This window comes from Pongo pygmaeus, chromosome 20, assembly GCF_028885625.2.
Source record: "Pongo pygmaeus isolate AG05252 chromosome 20, NHGRI_mPonPyg2-v2.0_pri, whole genome shotgun sequence".
NCBI classification, from domain to species: domain Eukaryota; kingdom Metazoa; phylum Chordata; class Mammalia; order Primates; family Hominidae; genus Pongo; species Pongo pygmaeus.
Genome location: NC_072393.2, coordinates 37,752,468 through 37,775,011, shown reverse-complemented (window position 1 = coordinate 37,775,011; position 22,544 = coordinate 37,752,468). Strand labels below are relative to the sequence as shown.

At 42.2% G+C, this 22,544-nt stretch overlaps 2 protein-coding genes across 4 annotated transcripts in view; one reads left to right on the top strand and one right to left on the bottom strand.

Moving 5' to 3' along the window:
• Positions 1-3,682, top strand: part of ANKRD27 (ankyrin repeat domain 27) — a 78,276-nt gene extending 74,594 nt beyond the window's left edge. For both annotated transcript variants that reach the window (XM_054464668.2, XM_054464670.2), the window contains 3 exons: positions 634-712; positions 908-980; positions 2,318-3,682. In XM_054464668.2, the coding sequence (XP_054320643.1) occupies positions 634-712; positions 908-980; positions 2,318-2,551 (386 nt within the window). In that variant the 3' untranslated portion in view covers positions 2,552-3,682. The remainder of the gene's footprint in view (positions 1-633; positions 713-907; positions 981-2,317) is intronic.
• A 3,448-nt stretch (positions 3,683-7,130) lies between these two features.
• PDCD5 (programmed cell death 5) lies at positions 7,131-13,513 on the bottom strand. 2 transcript variants are annotated; one of them, XM_054464667.2, is made up of 6 exons: positions 13,245-13,513; positions 12,314-12,351; positions 9,531-9,592; positions 8,660-8,751; positions 7,629-7,700; positions 7,131-7,304 (listed from the first exon to the last, which is right to left on the bottom strand). In XM_054464667.2, the coding sequence occupies exons 1-6, from the start codon at positions 13,308-13,310 to the stop codon at positions 7,257-7,259; spliced, it is 378 nt and encodes a 125-aa protein (XP_054320642.1). In that variant the 5' UTR covers positions 13,311-13,513; the 3' UTR covers positions 7,131-7,256. The 2 variants fall into 2 exon arrangements, with proteins under 2 accessions (XP_054320642.1, XP_054320641.1); XM_054464666.2 differs by lacking the exons at positions 7,131-7,304; positions 7,629-7,700 and having other exon boundaries at positions 7,707-8,751; positions 13,245-13,452.
• Positions 13,514-22,544: the final 9,031 nt, after the last annotated feature.

Below are 22,544 nucleotides of genomic sequence, written 5' to 3'. Positions count from 1 at the left end.
TCAAATGCTTGGGACCAGCAGTGTTTTGGGTTTTGGAATATTTGCATTATACTCATTGGTTGGGGATCCAAATCAGGAAATCAGATTGTTCTGAGCATGACGTCAAAGAGTTCAAAATGTCTCAGATTTTGTAGCTTTTTTTTGAGATGGAGTCTTGCTCTGTCGCCCAGGCTGGAGTGTGGTGGTGCAATCTCGGCTCACTGCAACCTCTGCCTCCTGGGTTCAAGCGAGTCTCCTGCCTCAGCCTCTTGAGTAGCTGGGATTATAGGTGCGCGCCACTACGCCTGGCTAAGTTTTTGTATTTTTGGTAGAGATGGGGTTTCTCCATGTTGCCCAGGCTGGTCTTGAACTCCTGACCTCAAGTGATATGCCCACCTCGGCCTCCCAAACTGCTGGGATTACAGGCATGAGCCACTGAACCCAGCCTGTAGCATTTTAGGCTTTAGATTTTTGGATTGGAGATACTCGAGCTGTTATAAATAGGTACTAGCTGTGTTTCTTTAAGCAAATTCAGTGCTTCAGTTTCTAAATTTTGTAAATCTGAGAATAGAAAGATTGTGTCTGTGCTGTAATTTTAAAATAATCTTTACAACTGTTTTTGAAGTTTTTAGATGTTTGTCTTTTTATCTACAGGGAACTCAAAACTGTATGATCTACCAGATGAGCCTTTTACAAGACAGTTTTACTTTGTCCACTCAGCTGGTCAGTTCAAGTGAGTATGAAAATCAAGTTGATTTCTGTGCTTTTGCCCCTAGTTTACTCCAAGCTGCACGTAAGCTGCTTCAATTGTAATTGGTTATGGACAAATCTGCACCTACTAATGTCAAAAATGCTGCCACCTTGTGGCCAACCAGAGTGTTTCATGCCACTGTCCCAAATATTTATTTTAGTTTATTTTGGGTTTTAGGGGAAAGACTTCAAGGGAGATTATGGCAAGAGATAGAAGTGTCCCTAATTTAACCGAAGGTTCTTTGCATGAGGTAAGTTATTAAACACTGGCTTTTAATCATATTTTCTAAAGCCTGGCTTTGTCAAAAGTAATCCATGGTAAACACGTCTCCTTGATCGTCATCTTCATTATTCCCTGCGCCGTATGAGTTAGCAACAGTTAAAACTGGAATTATTTCATGGGACAGTGTAGAGTACAGACTTCACTGATTGTTATAACTAAAAGTACATTTCTGAGCAGAGGAGTGGAAAGTGTTACATGTGTGGGAAACCACAGGTCTTGGTGCTTATAGGAGATGAAACATCCCACATTTCACTATGGTTTTAATCACCAAAGAAAGAAAACGACAGTTCGTATATAGATGGGTAAACGATGTCTCCAAGTATGGTGTACAGTTGCTCAGACAATTCTTTATGTGGCCATCTTCCCACTGCATTTTAATTTTATTTATTTATTTGAGACAGAGTCTTGCTCTGTGGCCCAGGCTGGAGTGCAGTGGCGCGATCACGGCTCACTGCAATCTCCACCTCCCGGGTTCAAGCATTCTCCTGCCTCAGCCTCCTGAGTAGCTGGGATTACAGGCATGTGCCACTATTCCCGGCTAATTTTTTAATATTTTTAGTAGAGACTCAGTTTCACCACGTTGGCCAGGCTGGTCTTGAACTCCTGACCTCAAGTGATCTGCCCGCTTTGGCCTCCCAGTGTGCTAGGATTACAAGTGTGAGCCACCATGCCTGGACCCTACTGCATTTTTAAATCACTCAGAAGCTTGATTGAAAACCTGTGATCGGAGACAGTGATTCTTCTCAGAACCACAGCTTTCCTTATTGCTGATGAGAATTTATAGCATATGTAGCATAGGCTTGTTGGAACAAATACAGAAAAGTTCTAAATTGTTGTTTTAGATAATTAAAATGATTTTAATTAACATGACTAATTTTGATATCATATTTAGTCTTACGTGGTGTTGCTAGGAGACCTGCTGCTTTGTGGGAAAGCCAGAATCGTTGAAATCTGCCTGAGTTCCATCAAGTGCTAGCTTTTCCCTTGCTAGCTGTGGGACTTTAGGCAGGTGGCCTAACTTTGCTGATCCTGTTTCCTCAGGTGTAAAACGGGGATAACAATAGTAGTACATGCCTCCTAGAGTCATAAAGATTGTGAAAACAAGTGAAACATTTACTCTGTATCTGACACATGTAGCATGCACATGCCATGTTACCACGACAGGGATGTGAGAATTGAAATTATGCCTGTCAAGCACTGAGCACATTGTGTGACACTAGGCGCTGAGGGGCAGCTGTCACTGTCATGGTTGCGGCTTCCAGTACAGTGAGGACGTCAACGGTTCAAAATGTACTTTTTCTTTAGCCAGGGAGGCAAAGCGTCACACTGAGACAGAATAACCTGCCAGCTCAGAGTGGATCTCATGCTGCTGAGAAAGGCAACAGCGACTGGCCGGAGAGGCCTCGAGTGACACAGACTGGCCCTGGACACAGACGGATGCTGCGGAGACACACGGTAGAGGATGCGGTCGTGTCCCAGGGCCCGGAGGCTGCTGGCCCCCTCTCCACTCCCCAAGAGGTTAGTGCTTCCCGGTCCTAACAGGAATGAGGAGTTGTTGAACCCACTGCCAGGAAGCAAGGATGCAACAAGAAGATGCTGAGCATGAACACATCTGAGGACTAAATGTGCTTCCATGAAACTGGCTTGAGAAGTCTTCAGCACCAAGTTCTTGAAAGCTTTTATGTGGCAGGAAAGAATGCAACAAAAAAGTTCACCACCACCATCTCTCTCCTCTTCAAAGCTAATGAATACACTTGAAACAGACAAAAATTCCAGCAGCATCCAGATCCTTAAGCCAGAGGTGCATGCTTCTTTTTAAGTATGAGGGTTTGTTGGTCACAGTGGGAGAGGTTTCACCACATTTTGACCTCCTCCTCCCAAAAGGTGCTAAACCTCTCTGACCTGTGTACATTCACAAACCACAGCTAGAATTCCTCCACCTGGGATTAAGCTGGAGAGAAGTAAGTAATTTAGGTTTCATGGTACTGTAGAGGCCAGGCTGAAATTTCGTATCTGAAGGAAGAAAGCAGCAGCTGGACAATGTTTCTTTGCAAAGCAACACTTGAACCAAAAGATGCCTCAATCCCATTTTGATGTTCATTTTAGTGAAAGGATGCATCAGACCTGTTCCACATCATGCACAGGGGAAAGGGTGGTTATCATTTTCCTTCTAACAAGTAGGTACAGATATTCGGTTACTACACGTGCACCTGTAGCAGTATTTCTAGAAACATCCCTTTTTGTTGAGAACCTCCCTTGAATGTCACACTCACACCTGACGGGATGGTTAGTGGATTAGAGAGTAGATTTGGCACATCTTTTCTTAGTCTTTTGATTCAAATTCAAAACTTAACAGCACAAACCAGGTCAGAGTTACTTTCGGTTAGAATTTATTGCCATTTATTCCTTTTTATAACAACTTTCTATAGATTATACTGTTATTTTTATGTTATTGGCCTAGAGCTACACGTATATGGGTTTGTCCTGAGTCCGTTTTCAAATGACCTTGTAATAGGGAAATGGTTTTGTCCATGTTCTTGGAAATACTTGTGTATGTACAGAAGGGAGGGATTATTTTTCTACAAAGTAATTTATGATTTCTAATTTTCTAATGTGCCTTGGATATGTGCCAAATGATGGAAAAGAAACAGTAAACTTTATGATTCTTGACTGTGTCATGGTATGTTTTTTTAGTTGTTTGGCTGCAGATATGTTTCTCAGCCTGTCTGCTGTAAACATGTGCTTTGTGTGTGGGAAAAATGGTCCCCATTGAATGGATATACATTTTTCAGTTATAGATGTGAGATTGAAACATGGGAACTTGATCACTTAGCTCATTATTCATCTACTGACCAAGGCCTACTTAACCCAGTAGGCACAGTGTCCAGGGCCCACAAAAATGTTTTTCTTTGGAAATCAGAAGAATAAAATGAATACAGCTTCCTACCCCAAACAGGAAATGAGCCCTGTTGCTTTGCTAATTTCTTTGTTCTGATTTTTCCTTTTCCCTTTTTTTTTTTTTTTTTTTTTGAGACGGAGTCTCGCTCTGTCACCCAGGCTGGAGTGCAGTGGCACGATCTCGGCTCACTGCAGCCTCCGCTTCCCAGGTTCAAGCAATTCTTCTGCCACAGCCTCCCGAGTAGCTGGGACTACAGGAACCTACCACCACGCCCGGCTAGTTGTTTTTTTTTTTTTTTTTTTTTTAAGTAGAGACAGGGTTTTTCACCATGTTAGCCAGGATGGTCTCAATCTCCTGACCTCGTGATCCGCCTGCCTCGGCCTCCCAAAGTGCTGGGATTACAGGTGTGAGCCACCATGCCCAGCCTTCCCTACTTCTTTTAAACAAAACCACCTTATAGACTGAAGCTGCTGTGGTTCTAAACCATCCTAATTAATACATCCTATATAGTTTATCAGCACAGGTATTCTCAAGATACAAATACACACATTTGATACCACCTAATATTTTGGGGTAGTGCAATATAATTTTGAAAACATTTTCTTGAGATGGAGTCTCGCTGTGTCACCCAGGCTGGAGTGCAGTGGCACCATCTCAGCCCACTGCAGCCTCCGCCTCCCAGATTCAAGCAATTCTCCTGCCTCAGCCTCCCAAGTAGCTGGGATTACAGGCACCTGCCACCATGCCTGGCTAATTTTTATATCTTTGGTAGAGATGGGGTTTCACCATGTTGGCCAGGCTGGTCTCGAACTCCTGACCTCAAGTGATCTGCCCACATTGGCCTCCCAAAGTGCTGGGATTGCAGGCATGAGCCACCGCACCCAGCCGAAAACATTTTCACACATACCCGTTTAATTTCAACAATCGCTGTGAATGGCAGAATTGTCAAATGAGGAAACAGGTTCAGAAAAATAAGGGGGCTGTGAGGGATCTCACAGCCAGGATCAAGGCCTGGTTGGCAGCGGCAGCTGCAAGCTTGGTGTACCCTTCCTCTGGAGAGGTAAGTGCTGTTTCTTTTTGAGCTATTCTGGTCATCAGTAATGTTTTCCATCTTAAGTGACTCCCTCGATTATTTTTTAAAAAGTTGTCATCCTGGCCAACATGGTGAAACCCTGTCTATACTAAAAATACAAAAATTAGCTGGGTGTGGTGGCGTGCGCTTGTAATCCCAGCTACTTGGGAGGCTGAGGCAGGAGAACTGCTTGAACCTGGGAGATGGAGGTTGCAGTGAGCCAAAATCATGCTACTGCACTCCAGCCTGGCAACAGAGCAATACTCCATCTCAAAAAAAAGCAAACAACCAGTTGTGTTTTTTCCAATTGCTTTCCCTACTCAAAACTTGATTTGACAGTTGAGAAATTAATGCCCCTAATTTCGATTTTTGTAAAAAAAAGTTTTGAATTCAAAGTAACGTGAGTTCACTGATTTAAATTAGAAAGTTTAGAATAACTAACTCTCCACTCCCTAAAATGTACTCCAGCCTCTTGTTGCCATCAGGAACCTCTCTCCTTGTACACGGAACCACTTTTCACTCTCAGGTAGGTGTCTGAGAGTCTGACCATCTTTAAACACATTCACAGCAGTTGCCATTAGGACAGTGGTTATCCTGTGAGAAAACACAGAACTTGTGAACTGCCTCCTGTCCCCCTAGCATTTGTATGTAAATGAGGCCTAAAGCAAAATTTACCTGTAACTGGGATTTTTTCAAAATCCCTGACCAAATTTTTAACTTACCAGTTTACCCTGACAGAAAATCCCCAGCCAGATTTCATCTTATGATCATTCTTTTAAAAATATGTTGATGTTCTTAACGGTTCTACTTATTTATAATGTTAGATATTGTTCTATTTCTTCACTGACAATAGTTGCAAATTTCAAATACTAGTAGAATCTCCAGTTTAAACATGTATCAGTAGTATGCTGGCTAACGCAGAGACTGGGGTTTGCAAACCACATTTCCCTTCGCTTTTTTACTAATCCTATTCACCTTGTTAAATTTATGAATTTAATCCTGTGCTGGGTCTCACAGGACTACGACATTTAAAAGGTTACACCAAACAGCTGGTTGATGGTTAAGTTTATGATTTAAATATATGAGCAGTGGCTTGCACCTACAATCTCAGCTACGAGGGAGGCTGAGGTGGGAAGATCACTTAAGCTCAGGAGTTTGAGGCCAGCCTCAGCAACACAGCAAGTCTCCGTCTCTGAAAACCGTAACTTATGAGTGCAGGTTTTCATAACCTAGTGGAAAGAAAGCACAACAGAAGAGATAACATTTAAGTCACCTGCAACATTACCAGTGATATGTTACCAAAATGTTTAAACGCTGAACTGTCTCAACTGGATTTGAAATCATTAGAAGTCATTTCTCTTACAAACATGTTTATTACTGTAGTAGCATTACCAACATGTCTATTTTGGTCATTTTTTTTTTCAGTCATTATCACTAGTTATTTTGGAGGGCATGGTATTTGTTAATATCAGTACCTCTGAAAAACAGATTATAAATGAGATCAAAGCTAGCATTTTTGTTTTTGAAATGGAATCACCCAGGTTAGAGTGCAACGGCCTGATCTCAGCTCACTGCAACCTCTGCCTACCAGGCTCAAGCCTCCCAGATAGCTGGGATTACAGGTGTGTGCCACCACACCCAGCTAATTTTTATATTTTTAGTAGAGACAGGGTTTCACCATGTTGGCCAGGCTGGTCTTGAACTCCCGACCTCAAATGATCTGCCAGCCTCAGCCTCCCAAAGTGCTGGGATCACAGGTGTGAGCCACTGTGCCTGGCAAAGCTAGGAATTTTCTTACATTAAGTGGAAGTAGTATCTGCAGGAAGAGAAAGAGCTTACCTGCTTTTAGAATCTACGTCTTAGAATATTAGATGTGCTCAAATGTTGAACCTGATTCAGTCTGATGCACAGGTTTTAATTCCCCTCATGTTATTGGCGGCGGCTGCTGCTGCTGTGGTTTTCTTCCTGAAGAGTGCTGGAGCAGCTTCTGTTTCCGCCACGGACACTTTCCCTATCTAATATTCACGGCACCATTGCAAAGGATAGAGTCATGCTGGTACATGTGCTTAAAAGCTTTTGGTAGGAAGGGGAAAAATTCAAAACACAGATGTGGCCACTTGGCTATACTAAAACAACTTACCCAAATGTTTTATTTTGCATAACAAGTTTATTTTTTTTAAAAGGCATATAGACAATAAACAAAGTAAATAATCAGATCTTAACTTCTGTCCTAGAATTGTTCTGTTAAGTTCTAGTCTGTGAGTACTTGTAGTTCAATAATCGTCATCTTCATCAGAGTCCATTACTTTTCTTCTGTTGAACTGGGAGGAAAATTAAATGAGTGTCAGAACATTTCTAATAAAGCGTAACTCAAATTTTCCGAGAAAAGATTTCTACCAATTTTAGCAAGACATTAGTGTCTTTAAAGCAACTTAGCGTGAACTAAAAGGGTGGGAATGGAGTCAAGAGCCTATAAAAATTAGAACCCTCCCCCAATAGATTCAGCCTTTCTCCCCAAACTTTCACGTGTTTGACAAAAGGAAAATGTCTCTGGGCTGAAAAATATGTGTGGTAGATGTTATATTCAACATTAATCTTTAAAGTATCCATCTTTTCATTTGCCACGAGCATCTGGGGACACTTACTTTCACTGTTGTTGTCTTGTCTGTTTGTTGGCTTACTTTTTTAAGGATTTCTATTAAACCTTGTTCTGATACCTAGGAGAACCAGAAAAGATAAAAGAAAAACAGTACTTTTTTAAACAAAGAATTAACCTCTGCAGATGGAATCACTTTGTACTCTTTTTGAGGTGTGGGGAAAGAGCTCAGGAGGGAAGGAGTGGTGAGGCAGGAGGTTGAAACTATTGGTTATAACTATTGGTTTAAGTTCCAAATAAAATTTGCTGTGCTATTCCTCACTTGAGAAGGAGGGGAAAGTATCCATAAAATTGCTTCCTCAGGAAAACTGAAAGCTAACGTATTTAAGAACACCTTTATCATCACTAGCTGAGTGTGACAACCACATATACCACTGTACCACTGTGTTTGGTGTCAGGAATACAGACACACCACTTCTGCCCGAGAAGCTTAAACATCCCCTTGAAGGAGGTAAGTCACACTCGGAAAAGATCAACCCAACCAGCTCTGTCCCACACAAGCAGTTCTCAGTGTGAGGGGTTTAAGGGACAGGACCAATTTGGGTAGGCTGTGGTGGTGGCAGAGGGCTTCTCAGGGCAGATGGGGTTCGTCTTGATCTCAAAGGCCAGGTTTGCCAGAACATACTCCTCATGGCATTACAGCAGCACAGAGAACATAAGCAAGGCATCTTAGCACCTTCTCATCTGCAAAACACACCTACTTACACTGGTAGTATTTTAATTGGTGTTACTGACAAACCTTGTTTCCAGTGCAGGGGCAATTGAAGCTAGCTTTCCCTAACAGTCACTGGGTCACAGACACCAACAAGGTTCCAGAGCAACGCCAGGAAAGGAGCGAAGCAGAGGAATTTAGGAGAGGCAATTTATTCTCTTTTACGGTAGGTATGACTATTCTCTCCAACAATTTCTTCTAAGAGTCAGCAAGAAGTCTGTAATCCAGTGAAGATGCAGCTGACCTTTTGAAGCCATGTTTTGATAAAGCAGGTAACAGTAAAGTTCCTCAAGGCTGTCTAAGCTTACCTTCTCACTTAGTTGTCCATATCTTGCCATCTGTATAAGGTAATTCTCTACTGCTTTAGTTTTTTCAGGCTTTACAAGTGCTAAGTTACTTACTAAAAAGAAAAAATACATATGCAAAACAGCCATTAAAATCAAATGCACTTATGTTATACCTTAAAACTATGCATTGACCTTTCCAAAGCACTTCACAAGCTTGTCTCTCAGTGTAGAGCAAGACAGTATTGTTACTCCTCTTAAAAATGAGAAAACTAAAGTTCAGCCATGCCAATCTCCACATGGGCACGTGGGGGTAGTGGCCCAGCCAAGATTAAAGTTGGGTTCTCAGATTCTAAGCACCATGCTTCCTGTTTCTTAAAATATATGACTGCCCTCTGGAAAGCGGTTTATCTATTACACATAATGGTGGTGATCCACCTGTGGCCGCCTTTTCTACACTCAAACTGGGCTTCCAGTTAAAATACAGAAAATACCAGTTCATTCTGATTGGCTCATTTTTTCTTTCTACAGGTTTTAGTTTTTATGATGAACAACTCTGAATGTACATTAAAACTGACAATACATACAAAAAGCCCCTAAGTCCTCATCACCTATGTCAACTACCAGCAACATTTTGTGATTGGCCCTATGAGTTGTTTCCTATAAATCTTACCTAATACGCACCTGGAGAACATCTTGGTAAAAGAAGTGACCTGGTACTTTTACTAGGGATTAAAGTACAGTTCTCTAGGTTTATAAACTTCACACTTCTTCCACATCTCAAGTGTTTTCAGCCTAAGCAAATATTTCATCTAGTGATAGCAATAATGGTATCTAATCACCCCATTCAACTAACTCAAGCTAACTTTATAGAAAAGAAATCAAAGATACTTACACCTGGCCCGGGCCGACTGATCCAGAACTTGGGCTAAGATACTGTTTCTCATTTCTGCTTCCCTACAACAAAAACATAGGTCAAACACAATTAAAACAGAGCTGTCGGCATTCCCATGTAACATACGAGAAAGAACCCATCCAGTATGTGTCTCCACATGGGGCCTGCGGGATATACACTGCGTTATGGTAGTTGCTGTACATAAGGCTGCAGCTACATTCAAGTAGAATCCCCTTTTGCCCTCAAAGAACCAGCTTTATATTACACAGGTGAGAACCTACCAGGCTGGAAGGTGAGCTTTACAGTTTCATCAGAGTGGAGCCTCAGTTCAAACACCATCACCAATGTTTCTTAAGTACCTATTGCGTGACAGGTGCTAGAAATTTATAGTGGGATTTCAGGCAATTAGAAGGACCATGTGACTAATCTATATCATTTTCTTAGAGATAAAGCTGAGATCCAGGAGGCTATGCTAAAGAGACACAGGTAACTGTGGCCAAGCTGCAGCCAGATTCCATGTTTTAAGACTCTCAGTTCTATTTTTCTGGGTGGGGGAGGGGGATGAAATTATAACTTTGCAACTATCCTCACTTCTTCCTACCTACCCAAATAGAAAGTAGTTCATGTTTACAGGACAGTGGTCTCGTGGACTTGTAAGTTTCTTTTTTCTTTCAAATGAAATATTTAAGAAATCTAAAAATAAATGAGCACAGACGCTTTGGCTCAACTGAGAGGGAGAGCTGGGGCTGGCTGTGCCCACTATCCACTCCCAGCTCAGAGGCCCTTGGGTTCATGGAATGTGGCTTAAAGCTCATTTCCATAGGCCACTTCTTTATGGTTTGAGTACTGCAGCCCTGCCACAAACTTTTTTTTAAGAGATGGGGTCTAGGCCGGGCACAGTGGCTCACACCTGTAATCTCAGCACTTTGGGAGGCCGAGGTGGGTGCATCACTTGAGGTCAGGAGTTTGAGACCAGCCTGGCCAACATGGTGAAACCCCGTCTCTACTAAAAATACAAAAATTAGCCGGGCATGGTGGTGGGTGCCTGTAATCCCAGCTACTTGGGAGGCAGAGGCAGGAGAATCGCTTGAAGCTCGGAGGCGGAGGTTACAGTGAGCGAAGATTGTGCCACTGCACTCCAGCCTGGGTGACGGAGCGAGACTCCATCTCAAAAAAAAAAAAAAAAAAGATGGGGTCTCACTCTATCGTTCATGCTGGAGTACAGTGGTGCAATCACAGCTCACTGCAGCCATGATCAGCTCAAGCTCCTGTGCTCAAGTGATTCTTCCACCTCGGCCTCCTGAGTAGCTGGGTCTACAGGCTTCAGTCACCACACCTGGCCTGCCACAAACTATTATATCACAGAACCCTAAGATGCCATCAATTGTAAGATACACCATAGTTTTACGTATCTCTAAAAATGAAAAACCCTAAAATGAGAGGTCTAATAGAGATCTCCATTCAAAACTGGGGTATCTTGGGAGGCCGAGGTGGGAGGATCACTCGAAGCCAGGAGTTTGAGACCAGCCTGGGTGATATAGCGAGGCTATTAAAAAAAAAAAAGTTTAAAAAAATTAGCCAGGCATGGTGGTGCACACCTGTAGTCTCAGCTCCTCAGAAGGCTGAGGTGGGAGGATCACTTGAGCCCAGCAGGAGTTTGAGGCTGCAGTGAGTTCTGATCCCACCACTGAGGTATCAAAGAGCAACATTCTCAGTACAAGGTAAAGAAGAAATAAATCTGCCATGCAGTAAGGGGCAGTAAAAAAGCTTGCATGCACCTGGCCCTGACGTAAAGAAGAAAAAAGTCCAGTCTTACAGGGTTGCTGTCTGAATTCACACTACTAGGCAGAAGGCGGGGAAAACCTCAAGCAGAGAATTTAACTTTCAGTAGTCTCAGAAATGTACTCAAGTGATGGCAGAGTCAAAAGTAAATACCCTCTGGAAGAATCTGGGGCAAGAGCAATCCGTTATAAAAGGCATCCTGATTTCAGATATGTGACAATGAAAAGATGTACACGGCAGAATCAATGAAATTCATGTCATTTTACTTCCTATCACTACTCCAGATGCTTCTTACCATTTGTCTTCTCCCAAACCCTCCCTTCCTATTTCTGTAGACCCAGCACAGTGCCTGACCCAGAGCAGGTGCTCTATAAATATTTGCTGGAGAGGAGGAGTAAGAAGGTGAGGAAGGGGAAATAGAGAATTGTCCAGTAGCTAAAGGGTTTCAGTTTTGCAAGATGAAAACATTCTAGTGTGTGAACACTACTGAAGAGCACACTTAAAAATGGTTGTGATGGTGAAATTTTAACCACAATTTAAAAAAAATGATAGCATGACAGGGTAATCACATACTCATTCAATAAACCTGCCACCGAATCAATTACCTGCATCTGTCTCAGGTGCTGTGCGCTGTGTTGGGATAAAACAGTCAGAATAGCTTAACAGTTAACAATTATTGAGCACTTACTAAGTGAGGCACCGGACTCATGTCACCCCCACATCCGATGAAACTGCCAGAGCTGCCTATTATCAGGCTCATTTTTAAGGTATTCACATTTCAGCAGAGAAACATCAACCAGTAATTGCAATACAAGATCTGACGTGGAGCTGCACACGTGTTTATATAACAATAATGAAGATACCCTGCGGATGATTTTGGCCAAATCACCATTCCAGCAAAACAAAAAAATCTGAGTCACACACCTGCTTAAAATAACTACAGCAAAAGAAATCCATCTGGTGAAACCACCCTTCAAAAAGTTCACGTTTCCAGCCCATACCTGTGCTTTGCTTCCTGTTGGGCCGCATCACCAGGATCCTGGGGAAAAAAAAAAAAAAAATTAAATTTAATAGAGAAATTTAATAGAGAAATTTCACGGGGCGGGGGGGGCGGGAAAAAGGAACGGTTCTGTTGTTTCCTATACATAACAGTCTCTTGCAGTGGTAGAAACAACTCCCCGAATAAGAAACTGGGCCTCACAGAAATCAATGAACTAGTTCCCACTTACAACGTTTTGATGAACGTCTAAAATCACAACCTCACAGAACGCTTTGGAATACAGAGCACCCTGGGGAGGGGAATCCCTGTATTACGAAATCGTGTTTCACGTGTAGGAATAATTTCTGGAAAATAAAACGGACCTCGGTATTAGGGACAACGATAACTCAAAGACTGCGCCCTCCATCCCTAAGGTCCCGGTCCCTTATCAGAAACGCCTCTCCGGGCGTCTGATCCATCCAAGCTTCCCAGGCGGCCCCTCCCTGTCATCCCGGCGGGGCAAGCGTTCCTCCGACCCTGCCGCACTCTCAGCACCGGGAACACAGCGGACCCTCAATACCTGTCGGCTAAACTTGGTTCATAACAACTGAATTCCAGAAAAACTGAATTCCGTCCGGATACTAGCTCCAAAAGCTGAGATTGTGCTTGGATCCAGGCCCGCCAGGACGAGCCCACTCCAGGCTAGGGGACCCCACACCCCAACGCCCGGGCAGGTCCCGCACGTGGAGGCCCCCGCCGCCAGCCTCCTGGGCCCCTCGCGATGGGGAAAGCGACGAGGCCACCTCTGAGCCGGCCACGAGGCCGCCAGGGCAGCGCCAGGGACCAGGCCCCCGGGGAGGCGCCCAGAGCCTCCGCCCCGGAGGCGCGCCCTACACTCCGGGCGAGGGCGGCGCCCCGCGGGGGCCAGGCCTGGCGGGGGCTGGTGCGCTCACCCCGTGTTTGGCCTGCAGCTCGGCCAGCCTCTGTCTCCTCAGCGCCTCAAGCTCCTCATCCGCCATGGCGCGGCGTCAGCGGTGGAGCAGCCGCGGTCACTCTCGCAGCCCCTCGGCGTGAGCGCGGCCTTGACCACTGCGCAGGCGCCCGCGGGGCCCAGGCGTCACCAATCCAGCCCGGAGCCACGCCCCGCGCCGCTGCCAGGGCGCCAGGAGAGGCCCGATTCCCCGATTTCAGGCGGTCGAGTTTGGGCGCACGGAGGGGCGGGGCCTCCGGGATCCACCTCCCACTCGTGATCTGCGCCTCTGCGTGCGGGGACTTGGGCTGCGCTGGGGCGGGGCTGCGCTTTGGAAAGGTTAAAACCTGAAAGTGTGGCATCAACGAGGATAATAATTATGCGTACAATGTGCTGGTAGCCTGGAGGGTTAGGCGCATATTATCTCTATTTATAGATGAGGAACCAGGGACGCAGGAAGGCTGAGTGGGGTGATGGAAATGTCCTAAAGCTGGATCGTGGCGGTGGCTGCCCGGCTCCTCGGTGCACACAGAAGCCGGCCGGTGGCTCGCCGCCTGTGGTCCCGGCGCTTCGGGAGGCAGCAGGGTCATTTGAGGTCAGGAGTTAGAGACCAGCCTGGGCAATATGGCAAGAGCCTATCTCTACTAAAATTTTAAAAAACTAGTTGGGCGCGGTGATGTGCACCTGTAGTCCCAGCTACTCAGGAGGCTGTGTCAGGAGGATCGCTGGAGCCCGGAATTTCGAGGCTGCAGTGAGCCGTGATCGCGCCGCTGCACTCCAGCCTGGGAGACAGAGCCAGACCCTGTCTCTAAAATAAAAAATAAAAATAAAAAATGTGCACATACCCTCGCCATCTGCCTCCTCCACACACAAAAGGGCTTTTCCTGGGAGGATACTGCAGTGGGCAGCTGTGGCTGGTGTAAACTCTTTGGTGGAACAAATCCCTTTTGCCTTTGACTTGGGGGAATTGGGGGCAGAGAGGATATTCAGCTACCTAAACGTGTGACTCATACAGATTCTGTTTGTTTGTGTGTGTGTTATTTTATTTTATACATTAAAAAAAATACAGATGGGGTCTCGCTATGTTGCCTAGGCTGGCCTCTGTCTCCTGAGCTCAAGCAATCCTTTTGCCTCAGCCTCCCAAAGTGCTAACATTACAGGCATGAGCCACCACACCTGGCCTGTGTGTTTTAATTGTGGCAAAATATACACAATACAAAATTTACAATTTTCACCATTTTTAGGTGTACTTTTCAGTGGTATGAAATACATTATTGTGCAGTTGTCACTCAATCTCAGCTCACTGCAACCTCCACCTCCCGGGTCCAAGCGATTCTCCTGCCTCAGTCTCCCAAGTAGCTGGGACCACAGGCGTGCACCACTGTGCCCGGCTAATTTTATATTTTTTAGTAGAGGTGGGGTTTCACCATGTTGGTCAAGCTGGTCTCGAACTTCTGACCTAAACTGATCCACCTGCCTCGGTCTCCCAGAGTGCTGGGATTACAGGCGTGAACCACTGTGCCCACCATCAATCTCTACAACTTTTTTTTATCATCCTGAACTGGAACTTTACCCAGTAAAGATTTAGGTTGGTGCGAGGGGCCTCTAATGGGAATGGGTGGAGGTGGGAGGGGGTCTGAGAATAATAATCAGTCTCCACCCGTTCCCATTCTAGTTTCTATGAATTTGCCTATTCTAGGTATCTTGTATATGTGGAATCATACAATATTTGTCCTTTTGTGACTGGCTTACTCCACCTAGCATATGTCTTAACGGTTCATTCATGTTGTAGCATGTGGCAGAATTTCTTTCCCTCTTTAGGCTGAATATATTCCATTGTATGGATATACCTAGCACAGTTTGTTTATCCATTCATCTGACAATGGACACTTCGGTTGCGTCCACCTTTGGCTATTATTAATAATGCAGCTATGAACATGGGTGTACAAACATCTGTTCAGGTCCGTGCTTTCACTTTTGGATACATACCCAGAAGAGAAATTGTTGGATCATGTGATAATTCTATGTTGAGGAATGGCCATACCATTTTCCACAGCAACTGCACTATTTTACATTCCCACCAACAGTGAATGAAGGTTCCAATTTCACCATCTCCTCACCAATATTTGTTGTGCTCTGTTTTTTGTTTGTTTGTTTTTTGCTTGTTTTTGATAGTAACCATCCTAATGGGTATGAGGTGGGGTATTGTGGTTTTGATATGCATTTCTCTAATGATTAGTGATGTTGAGCATCTTTTCATGTGCTTGTTGGCCATTTGTATATCTTCTTTAGAAAAATGTCTACTCTAGGCCGGGTGCGATGGCTTACTCCTGTAATCCCAGCACTTTGGGAGGCTGAGGTGGGCAGATCATGAGGTCAAGAGATTGAGACTATCCTGGCCAACATGGCGAAACCCCGTCTCTACTAAAAATACAAAAATTAGCTTGGTGTGGTGGCACGCACCTGTAGTCCCAGCTACTCAGGAGGCTGAGGCAGGAGAATCACTTGAACCCGGGAGGCAGAAGTTGCAGTGAGTCGAGATCGCGCCACTGGACTCCAGCCTGGTGACAGAGCGAGACTCTGTCTCAAGAAAAAAAAGAAAAGAAAAGAAAAGAAAAATGTCTACTCTAGCCCTTTGCCCATTTTAAAATTTGCTTTTCTTTTTTGTTGTTGAGTTGTAGTAGTTCTTTACATATTTTAGATAATCCCTTATCAAGGTATATGATTTGCAACTATTTTCTCCCATTCTATGGGATTTACATTCTGTTGATTGTGTCCTTCAATGCACAAAATATTTTAATTTTCATAAAGTCCAACTTACCTATTTTTTCTTTTGTTGCCTTTGCTTTTGGTGTCATACCCAAGAAATAACTGCCAAATCTAATGTTATGAAGCTATTCTCCTGTTTCCTTCTAGAAGTTCTATAGTTTTAGCTCATTATGTTCAGGTCTGTGGTCCATTTTGAGTTAATATGGCATTAGGTAAGGGTCCCACTTCATGTTTTTGCATGTGGCTATGCAGTTTTCCGAGCACCATTTGTTGAAAAGACTGTCCTTTCCCCACTGAATGGTCATGGTACCCTTGTCAAAAATAATTTGACCACATGTTGGAGAGTTTATTTCTGGCTCTGTATTCTATTCTTTTGTCTATGTGTCTTTCTTTCTCTCTTTTCTCTTTTTTAAGAGACAGAGTCTCTTGCCTAGGCTGGAACACAGTAGTGAGATCATAGTTCACTGTAAACTTGAACTCCTGGGCTCTAGCGATTCTCCTGCCTCAGTCTCCCAAAGCTCTGGGATTACAGGTGTGAGCCACCATATCTAGCCCTATATGTCTTTCTTTATGCCAGTGCCACACTGTTTTGAGTACTGTAGCTTGGTAGTAAGTTTTGAAATCAGGAGGTATGAGTCATCCAACTTTGTTCCTCTTTTTTTTTTGACAGAGTCTCACTCTGTTACCCAGGCTGGAGTGCCGTGGTACGATCTCAGTTCACTGCAACCTCTGCCTCCCGGGTTCAAGCAATACTCCTACCTCAGCCTCTTTAGTAGCTGGGACTACAGGCATGCAACACCATGCCTGGCTAATTTTTGTATTTTTAGTAGAGTCTGGGTTTCACCATGTTGGCCAGGCTGGTCTCAAACTCCTGACCTCAGGTTATCTGCTTGCCTCAGCCTCCCAAAGTGCTGGAATTACAGGCATGAGACACCACACCCGGCCTTGTTCTTCTCTTTCAAGGTTGTTTTGACTATGCAGGGTCCCTTGAGATTCTGTATAATTTGCAGGATGGGATTTTCAATTTCTGCAAAAAATGTCATTTAGATTTTGGTAGAGATGGAAGTGAAACTGTAAATTGCTTTGAGCGGGATTGGCATCTTAACAATATTAAGTTTTCTAATCCATGAACAGGGCATGTCTTTCCATTTATTTATGTCTTCTTTAATTTCTTTTAGCAACGATTTGGAATTTTCATTGTACAAATCTTTCACTTCCTTGGTTAAGTCCTAAGTATTTTATTCTTTTTGATGCTATTATAAATGAAGTTTTTTTTTTTTTAGATTGTGCATGTTAGTATATAGAAATGCAATTTTTGTGTGTTGGCTTTATATCCTACTACTTTGCTAAATTTTGTTTACTTGTGCTAACAGTTTTTTGGTGGAATCTTTAGAGTTTTCTACATATAAAGTCATATCCTCTCTGAACAGAGATCATTTTACTTCTTCCTTTCCAATTTGGATGCTTTTTATTTCTTCTTCCCTAATTGCTCTGGCGAGGATTTTCATCACTATGTTGAACAGAAGTGGTGAAAGCAGGCATTCTTGTCTTGTTCCTGATCTTAGAGGAAAATCTTTCAGTCTTTTACTATTGAGTATGATATTCCCTGTGGTTTCTTCATATATGGCTTTTATTATGTTGAGGTAGTTTCCTTCTGTTTCTAATTTTTTTAGTGTTTTTATGATGAAGTCATATTGAATTTTATCACATGCTTTTTCTGTGTTGAGATAATTATGTAGTTTCCCCCTTCATTCTGTTAATGTGTTATATTACATTCATTGATTGATTGATTTTCTTTTTTCTTTTCTTTTTTTTTTTTTGGAGACAGAGTCTCGCTTTATCGCCCAGGCTGGAGTGCAGTGGTGAGATCTTGGCCCACTGCAACCTCCAACCTCCACCTCCCAGGTTCAAGCAATTCTCTGCCTCAGCCTCCCAAGTAGCTGGGATTACAGGTGTGTGCCACCACACTTGGCTAAGTTTTTGTACTTTTAGTAGAGATGAGGTTTCACCATGTAGGCCAGGCTGGTCTCAAACTCCTGACCTCAAGTGCTCCGCCCGCCTTGGCCTTCCAAAGTGCTGGGATTACAGGCGTGAGCCACCACGCCCAGCCACATTGATTTTCATATGTTGAACATTTCTTGCATTCTAGGAATATATCTCACTTGGTCATGGTCTATACTCCTTTTAGTGTGCTGTTGAATGCAGTTTGCTAGTATTTTGTTGAGGATTTTTGCATCTATGCTCGTAAGGTGCATCAGTCTGTAGTTTCTTATAGTGTTTTTGTCTGGCTTTGGTATCAGGGTAATTTTGGCCTCATAGAATGACTTAGGATACACATTCTTCCTCTTCTATTTTTCGGAAAAGTTTGAGAAGAATTGATGTTAATTCTTTTTTAAATGTTTGGTAGAATTTTATTTATTTATTTATTTGAGATGGAGTTTCGCTCTTGTTGCCCAGGCTGGAGTGCAGTGGTGTGATCTCAGCTCACTGCGACCTCTGCCTCCTGGGTTCAAGCGATTCTCCTGCCTCAGCCTCCCGAGTATCTGGGATTACAGGTGCCCACCACCACACCTGGCTAAATTTTTTTTTTTTTGTATTTTTAGTAGAGACAGGGTTTCACCATGTTTGCCAGGCTGGTCTTCAACTCCTGACCTCAGGTGATCCACCTGCCTTGGCCTCCCAAAGTGCTAGGATTACAGGTGTGAGCCACCGCACCCAGCCATTTGGTAGAATGCATCAGTGAAACCATCTGGTCCTGTACCTTTCTTTGTTGGGAGGTTTTTTTAAAATTACTGGTTTAATCTCCTTACCAGTTATAGGCTTATTCAGATTTTCTATTTCTTTATGATTCAGTCTTGATAGCTTGTGTGTTTCTAGGAATTTGTCCATTTCATTAAGTTCTCCAATTTATTGTAAATAATTGTTTGTAGTGCTCTTATAATCCTTCTTATTTCTGTAAATTGTCCCCTCTTTCATTTCTGATTTCATTTATTTGAGTCTTCTCTCTTTTTATAATCAATCTAGCTGAAGGTTTGTGAATTTTGGTGATCTTTTTGAAAAACAAATTGTCGCGTTTTTTATTTTCTTTATTGTCTTTCTATTCTAAGTTTTATTTGTATTTGCTGTAATCTTTATTATTTCCCTCCTGTTACTTTGGGTTTAGTTGTTCTTTCTTTTCTAGTTTCTTAAGGTGTAAAGTTAGGTTTTGATTTGAGATCTTTCTTCTCTTTTAATGTAAACATTTATAGCTATACATTTTCTTCTTAGTTCTGCATTTGCTGCAGCCCATAAATTTGGTGTGTTATATTTCATTTTTATGTATCTGAAGATATTTTCTAATTTTCCTTGTGATTTCTTCTTTGATCGATTGGTTGTTGAGGAGCATGTTGCTTAATTCATGTGTATTGGTAAACTTTCAAGTTTTCCTTCTCCTATGGATTTCTAGCTTCGTTCTACTGTGATCAAAAAAGATACTTTGTATGATTTCAATATTTTAAATTTACTAAGATTTTTTTCTGAATTAACAAATAGTGTATTCTGAAGAATGTTCCACGTACACTTGTCAAAAATGTTTATTCTTCTGTTGTTGAATGGAGTATTCTGTGTATGTCTGTTAGGTTCGATTGTTCTATCATCTGTTGTTTAAGCCCTTCCTTCCTATTGATCTCTCTCTCTTTTTATTCTATCCATTATTAAAGGTGGGGCATTAAAATCTCCTACTGTATCATAGACATGTCTATTTCTCCCTTCAATTCTGTTGATGTTTTCTTCACATACATAGAAACACTGATGTTTGGTGCATAATATGTTTATGAGTGTTATATCCTCTTGGCAAATTGACCCTTTTTATATAATGTCCTTCTTTGTGTCTTGTAACAGTTTTTGACTTAAAATCCATATTGGTATTAGTATAGCCATCCTTACTCTCTTTCAGTTACTATTGCATATGGAGTATCTTTTTTTCATCCTTTCACTATCAACCTATTTATGTCCTTAGAGCTAATAATGAGTCTCTTGCAGATGGCATGTAGTTGGATCTTGTTTTTGATTTAGCACTGACTTTTCCCATTTTTCTGTTTTCTTTCTGTATATCTGAAAGCTTTTTTGTTTTTAATTTCCTCCATTATTTCTTTTCTTTATGTTTAGTTGATTTTTTTTGTAATGACATGTTTCATAGTCATTACTCATCAGTGCTGATTTTTCAATATTGTTCAACACCAAGGCTATCTCTTTTCTTGTACAACTTCTTGTGTTTCCTAGGGTTTCTGCTTGCTTTTGTTTTTCTTTATAAAAAAAGTTTGAACATTTCTTTTTTAAACTCTCTGTCATATTATGTATTCTGGCAGTCCCTACTGTTATCATCAGAAAACTCTCTTATAAAGGTTTTCATTCTCTCTCTTTATTCTAGACAGGTTTCTCACTAGGCCTGTTGCATACCTCTTATCCTAGAGTTTCCTTCATTGCCATCTTGAGTTTCATCCTCTATTTCTTGGATTCCTTATGTTCTTTCTTGGTTTAACCCTTAAGTTTGTTGAAACACATTTTCAAGTAATTGTCTTTAAAAAGTCTGTGATAGACAAATTTTCTATATTCTCATATGTCTAACTATTTAACTGACCGTAACACTTGACTAATTCATGGTTGGTCATAGACTTTTGGATAAAATATTTTCCCCTCAGAATTACTTCAAATTAAAATATAATACAAAATGTCATTTTTAATTTACCCTTCTAACTTTGTTATATATTGGTAATTTGTAAAATTCCTTACTTTTCATTGTGAAAACCATCAAATCTATAAAAATTGGAGGAATAGTACAAAGAACGTGTATATATCTTTCCCATACATTCATTAATCATTAAGTTTGCCACATTGACTTTGTATCTGTCTACACACACATACATACGTGTGTGCATATGCACACACACACACACACACAGTTTTTTTGAACCATTTGAAAGTTTCAAATATCATGTCAGTTCACTCCTACGTGTATATCCTAAGAACAAAGATATACTTATATATAATACAATTATTGTACCCAATACATTAATATAGATAAAATAGTATCATCTACCTGATGTAGCCCACATTTGTCTCTCCAGTTATTCAAATAACCTTCACCACCACTGTTTGTTTTCTTGTCAGTTCGTGATCCAGTTGTGTTTAGTGTCCACTCCCTTTGGAGTATAAAGGTACATCTCATCTGTCTTCTGGCATTTGGTGTTCATGATACAAAAGTCTGATTCCTATTCCTTCGTGAGTGGTGTTTTTTTTTTTCTTCTTTCTGAAAGCTTTTGGCCAAGTGTGGTGACTCACAGCTGTAATCCCAGGACTTTGGGAGGCCGAGGTGGGAGGATCGCTTGAGGCTGGGAGTTAGAGACCAGCCTGGGCAACATGATGAGCCTAGTGAGAACCCTGTCTCTACAACAACTTATAAATTAGGGCATGGTGGTGCATACCTGTAGTCCCAGCCACTTGGGAAGCTGAGGTGGGAATTGCTTGAGCCTAGGAATTTTCCTGGGTGACAGAGTGAGCCCCGAAAGAGAGAAAGAGAGAGAGAGAGAGAGAGAGAGAGAGAGACAGAGGGAGGGAGGGAGGGAGAGACAGAGGGAGGGAGGGAGGGGAAGAAAAGGGGAAGGGGAAGAGGAATGGGAAAGGAAGAAGGAAGGAGGGAAGGAAAGAAAGAGAAAGAAAAAGAAGAGAAAGAAAGGTTGTAGAATCTTTCCTTTTCCTCCCAGGATTCTGAAATTTTGCAAAGGTTTGGGTCTTTTAAAAGCCCTTGTCCTGTTTGTTGGTAGATTCTTTTGATCTGGAAACTTCTATCTTTAACTTTTGGGCAATTTTGTTTTGTTGTCCATTTGACACTTTTTTCCTCTTTGATTTCTATCTTTCTCTATCTGGGACAGCTGTAAACTGGACCTCCTGGATAAATCTTTCACATCCCTTTTCTTTCATGTCTTCCATCTCTGTCTTTTTGTCCTACTTTATGGAAGCCTTCTTCTGTTTTATCATCTGACCTTTCTCCTGAATTTATTTAAGCCATTATATTTTTATTTTATAAGAACACTTTCTTGTTCCCTTATTGCACCATTTAAAAATTTATTTATTTACTTATTCTCTTTACTCTGTTTATGCAACATTATCGTGCTGTTTGAGTACTATCTTGTTCTTGATTTTTGAATGTAATATCTTAAATATTGTTATAATAATACTTGGAAAACATTTAAACATCCTCTTTCATTTCCTGAGTTAGTCCTCTTTCTTTTGAGGTTGTTTTTATTCCTGATTATTTTTCTTGGCCTCTGTTGTAAGGGTACCCAGGATTTGTTTAAATTAGATATGGGAAGACATACAGGCACGGAAATGACTGTCATGAAGGAAAAAGCTTAGATTCACAGACCGCCAGAAACAGGAGGCAGGGCACACCACACAGGGGCCAGGGGCAGTCACGAGGCAGAGGGAAGAGGGTAAAAGTGGATGAGAGCCTTTTTTGTGAGTTCTGTGAGAAGGA

Bases quoted from the DNA above. Each gene is read 5' to 3' on its own strand.
- PDCD5 (XM_054464666.2), bottom strand. From the start codon at position 13,310: ATGGCGGATGAGGAGCTTGAGGCGCTGAGGAGACAGAGGCTGGCCGAG. The intron at 12,352-13,244 runs GTGAGCGCACCA...TTTTTTCCCCAG, and splicing joins AGCTGCAGGCCAAACACGGG to GATCCTGGTGATGCGGCCCA. The intron at 9,593-12,313 runs GTATGGGCTGGA...TTTTTGTTGTAG, and splicing joins CAACAGGAAGCAAAGCACAG to GGAAGCAGAAATGAGAAACA.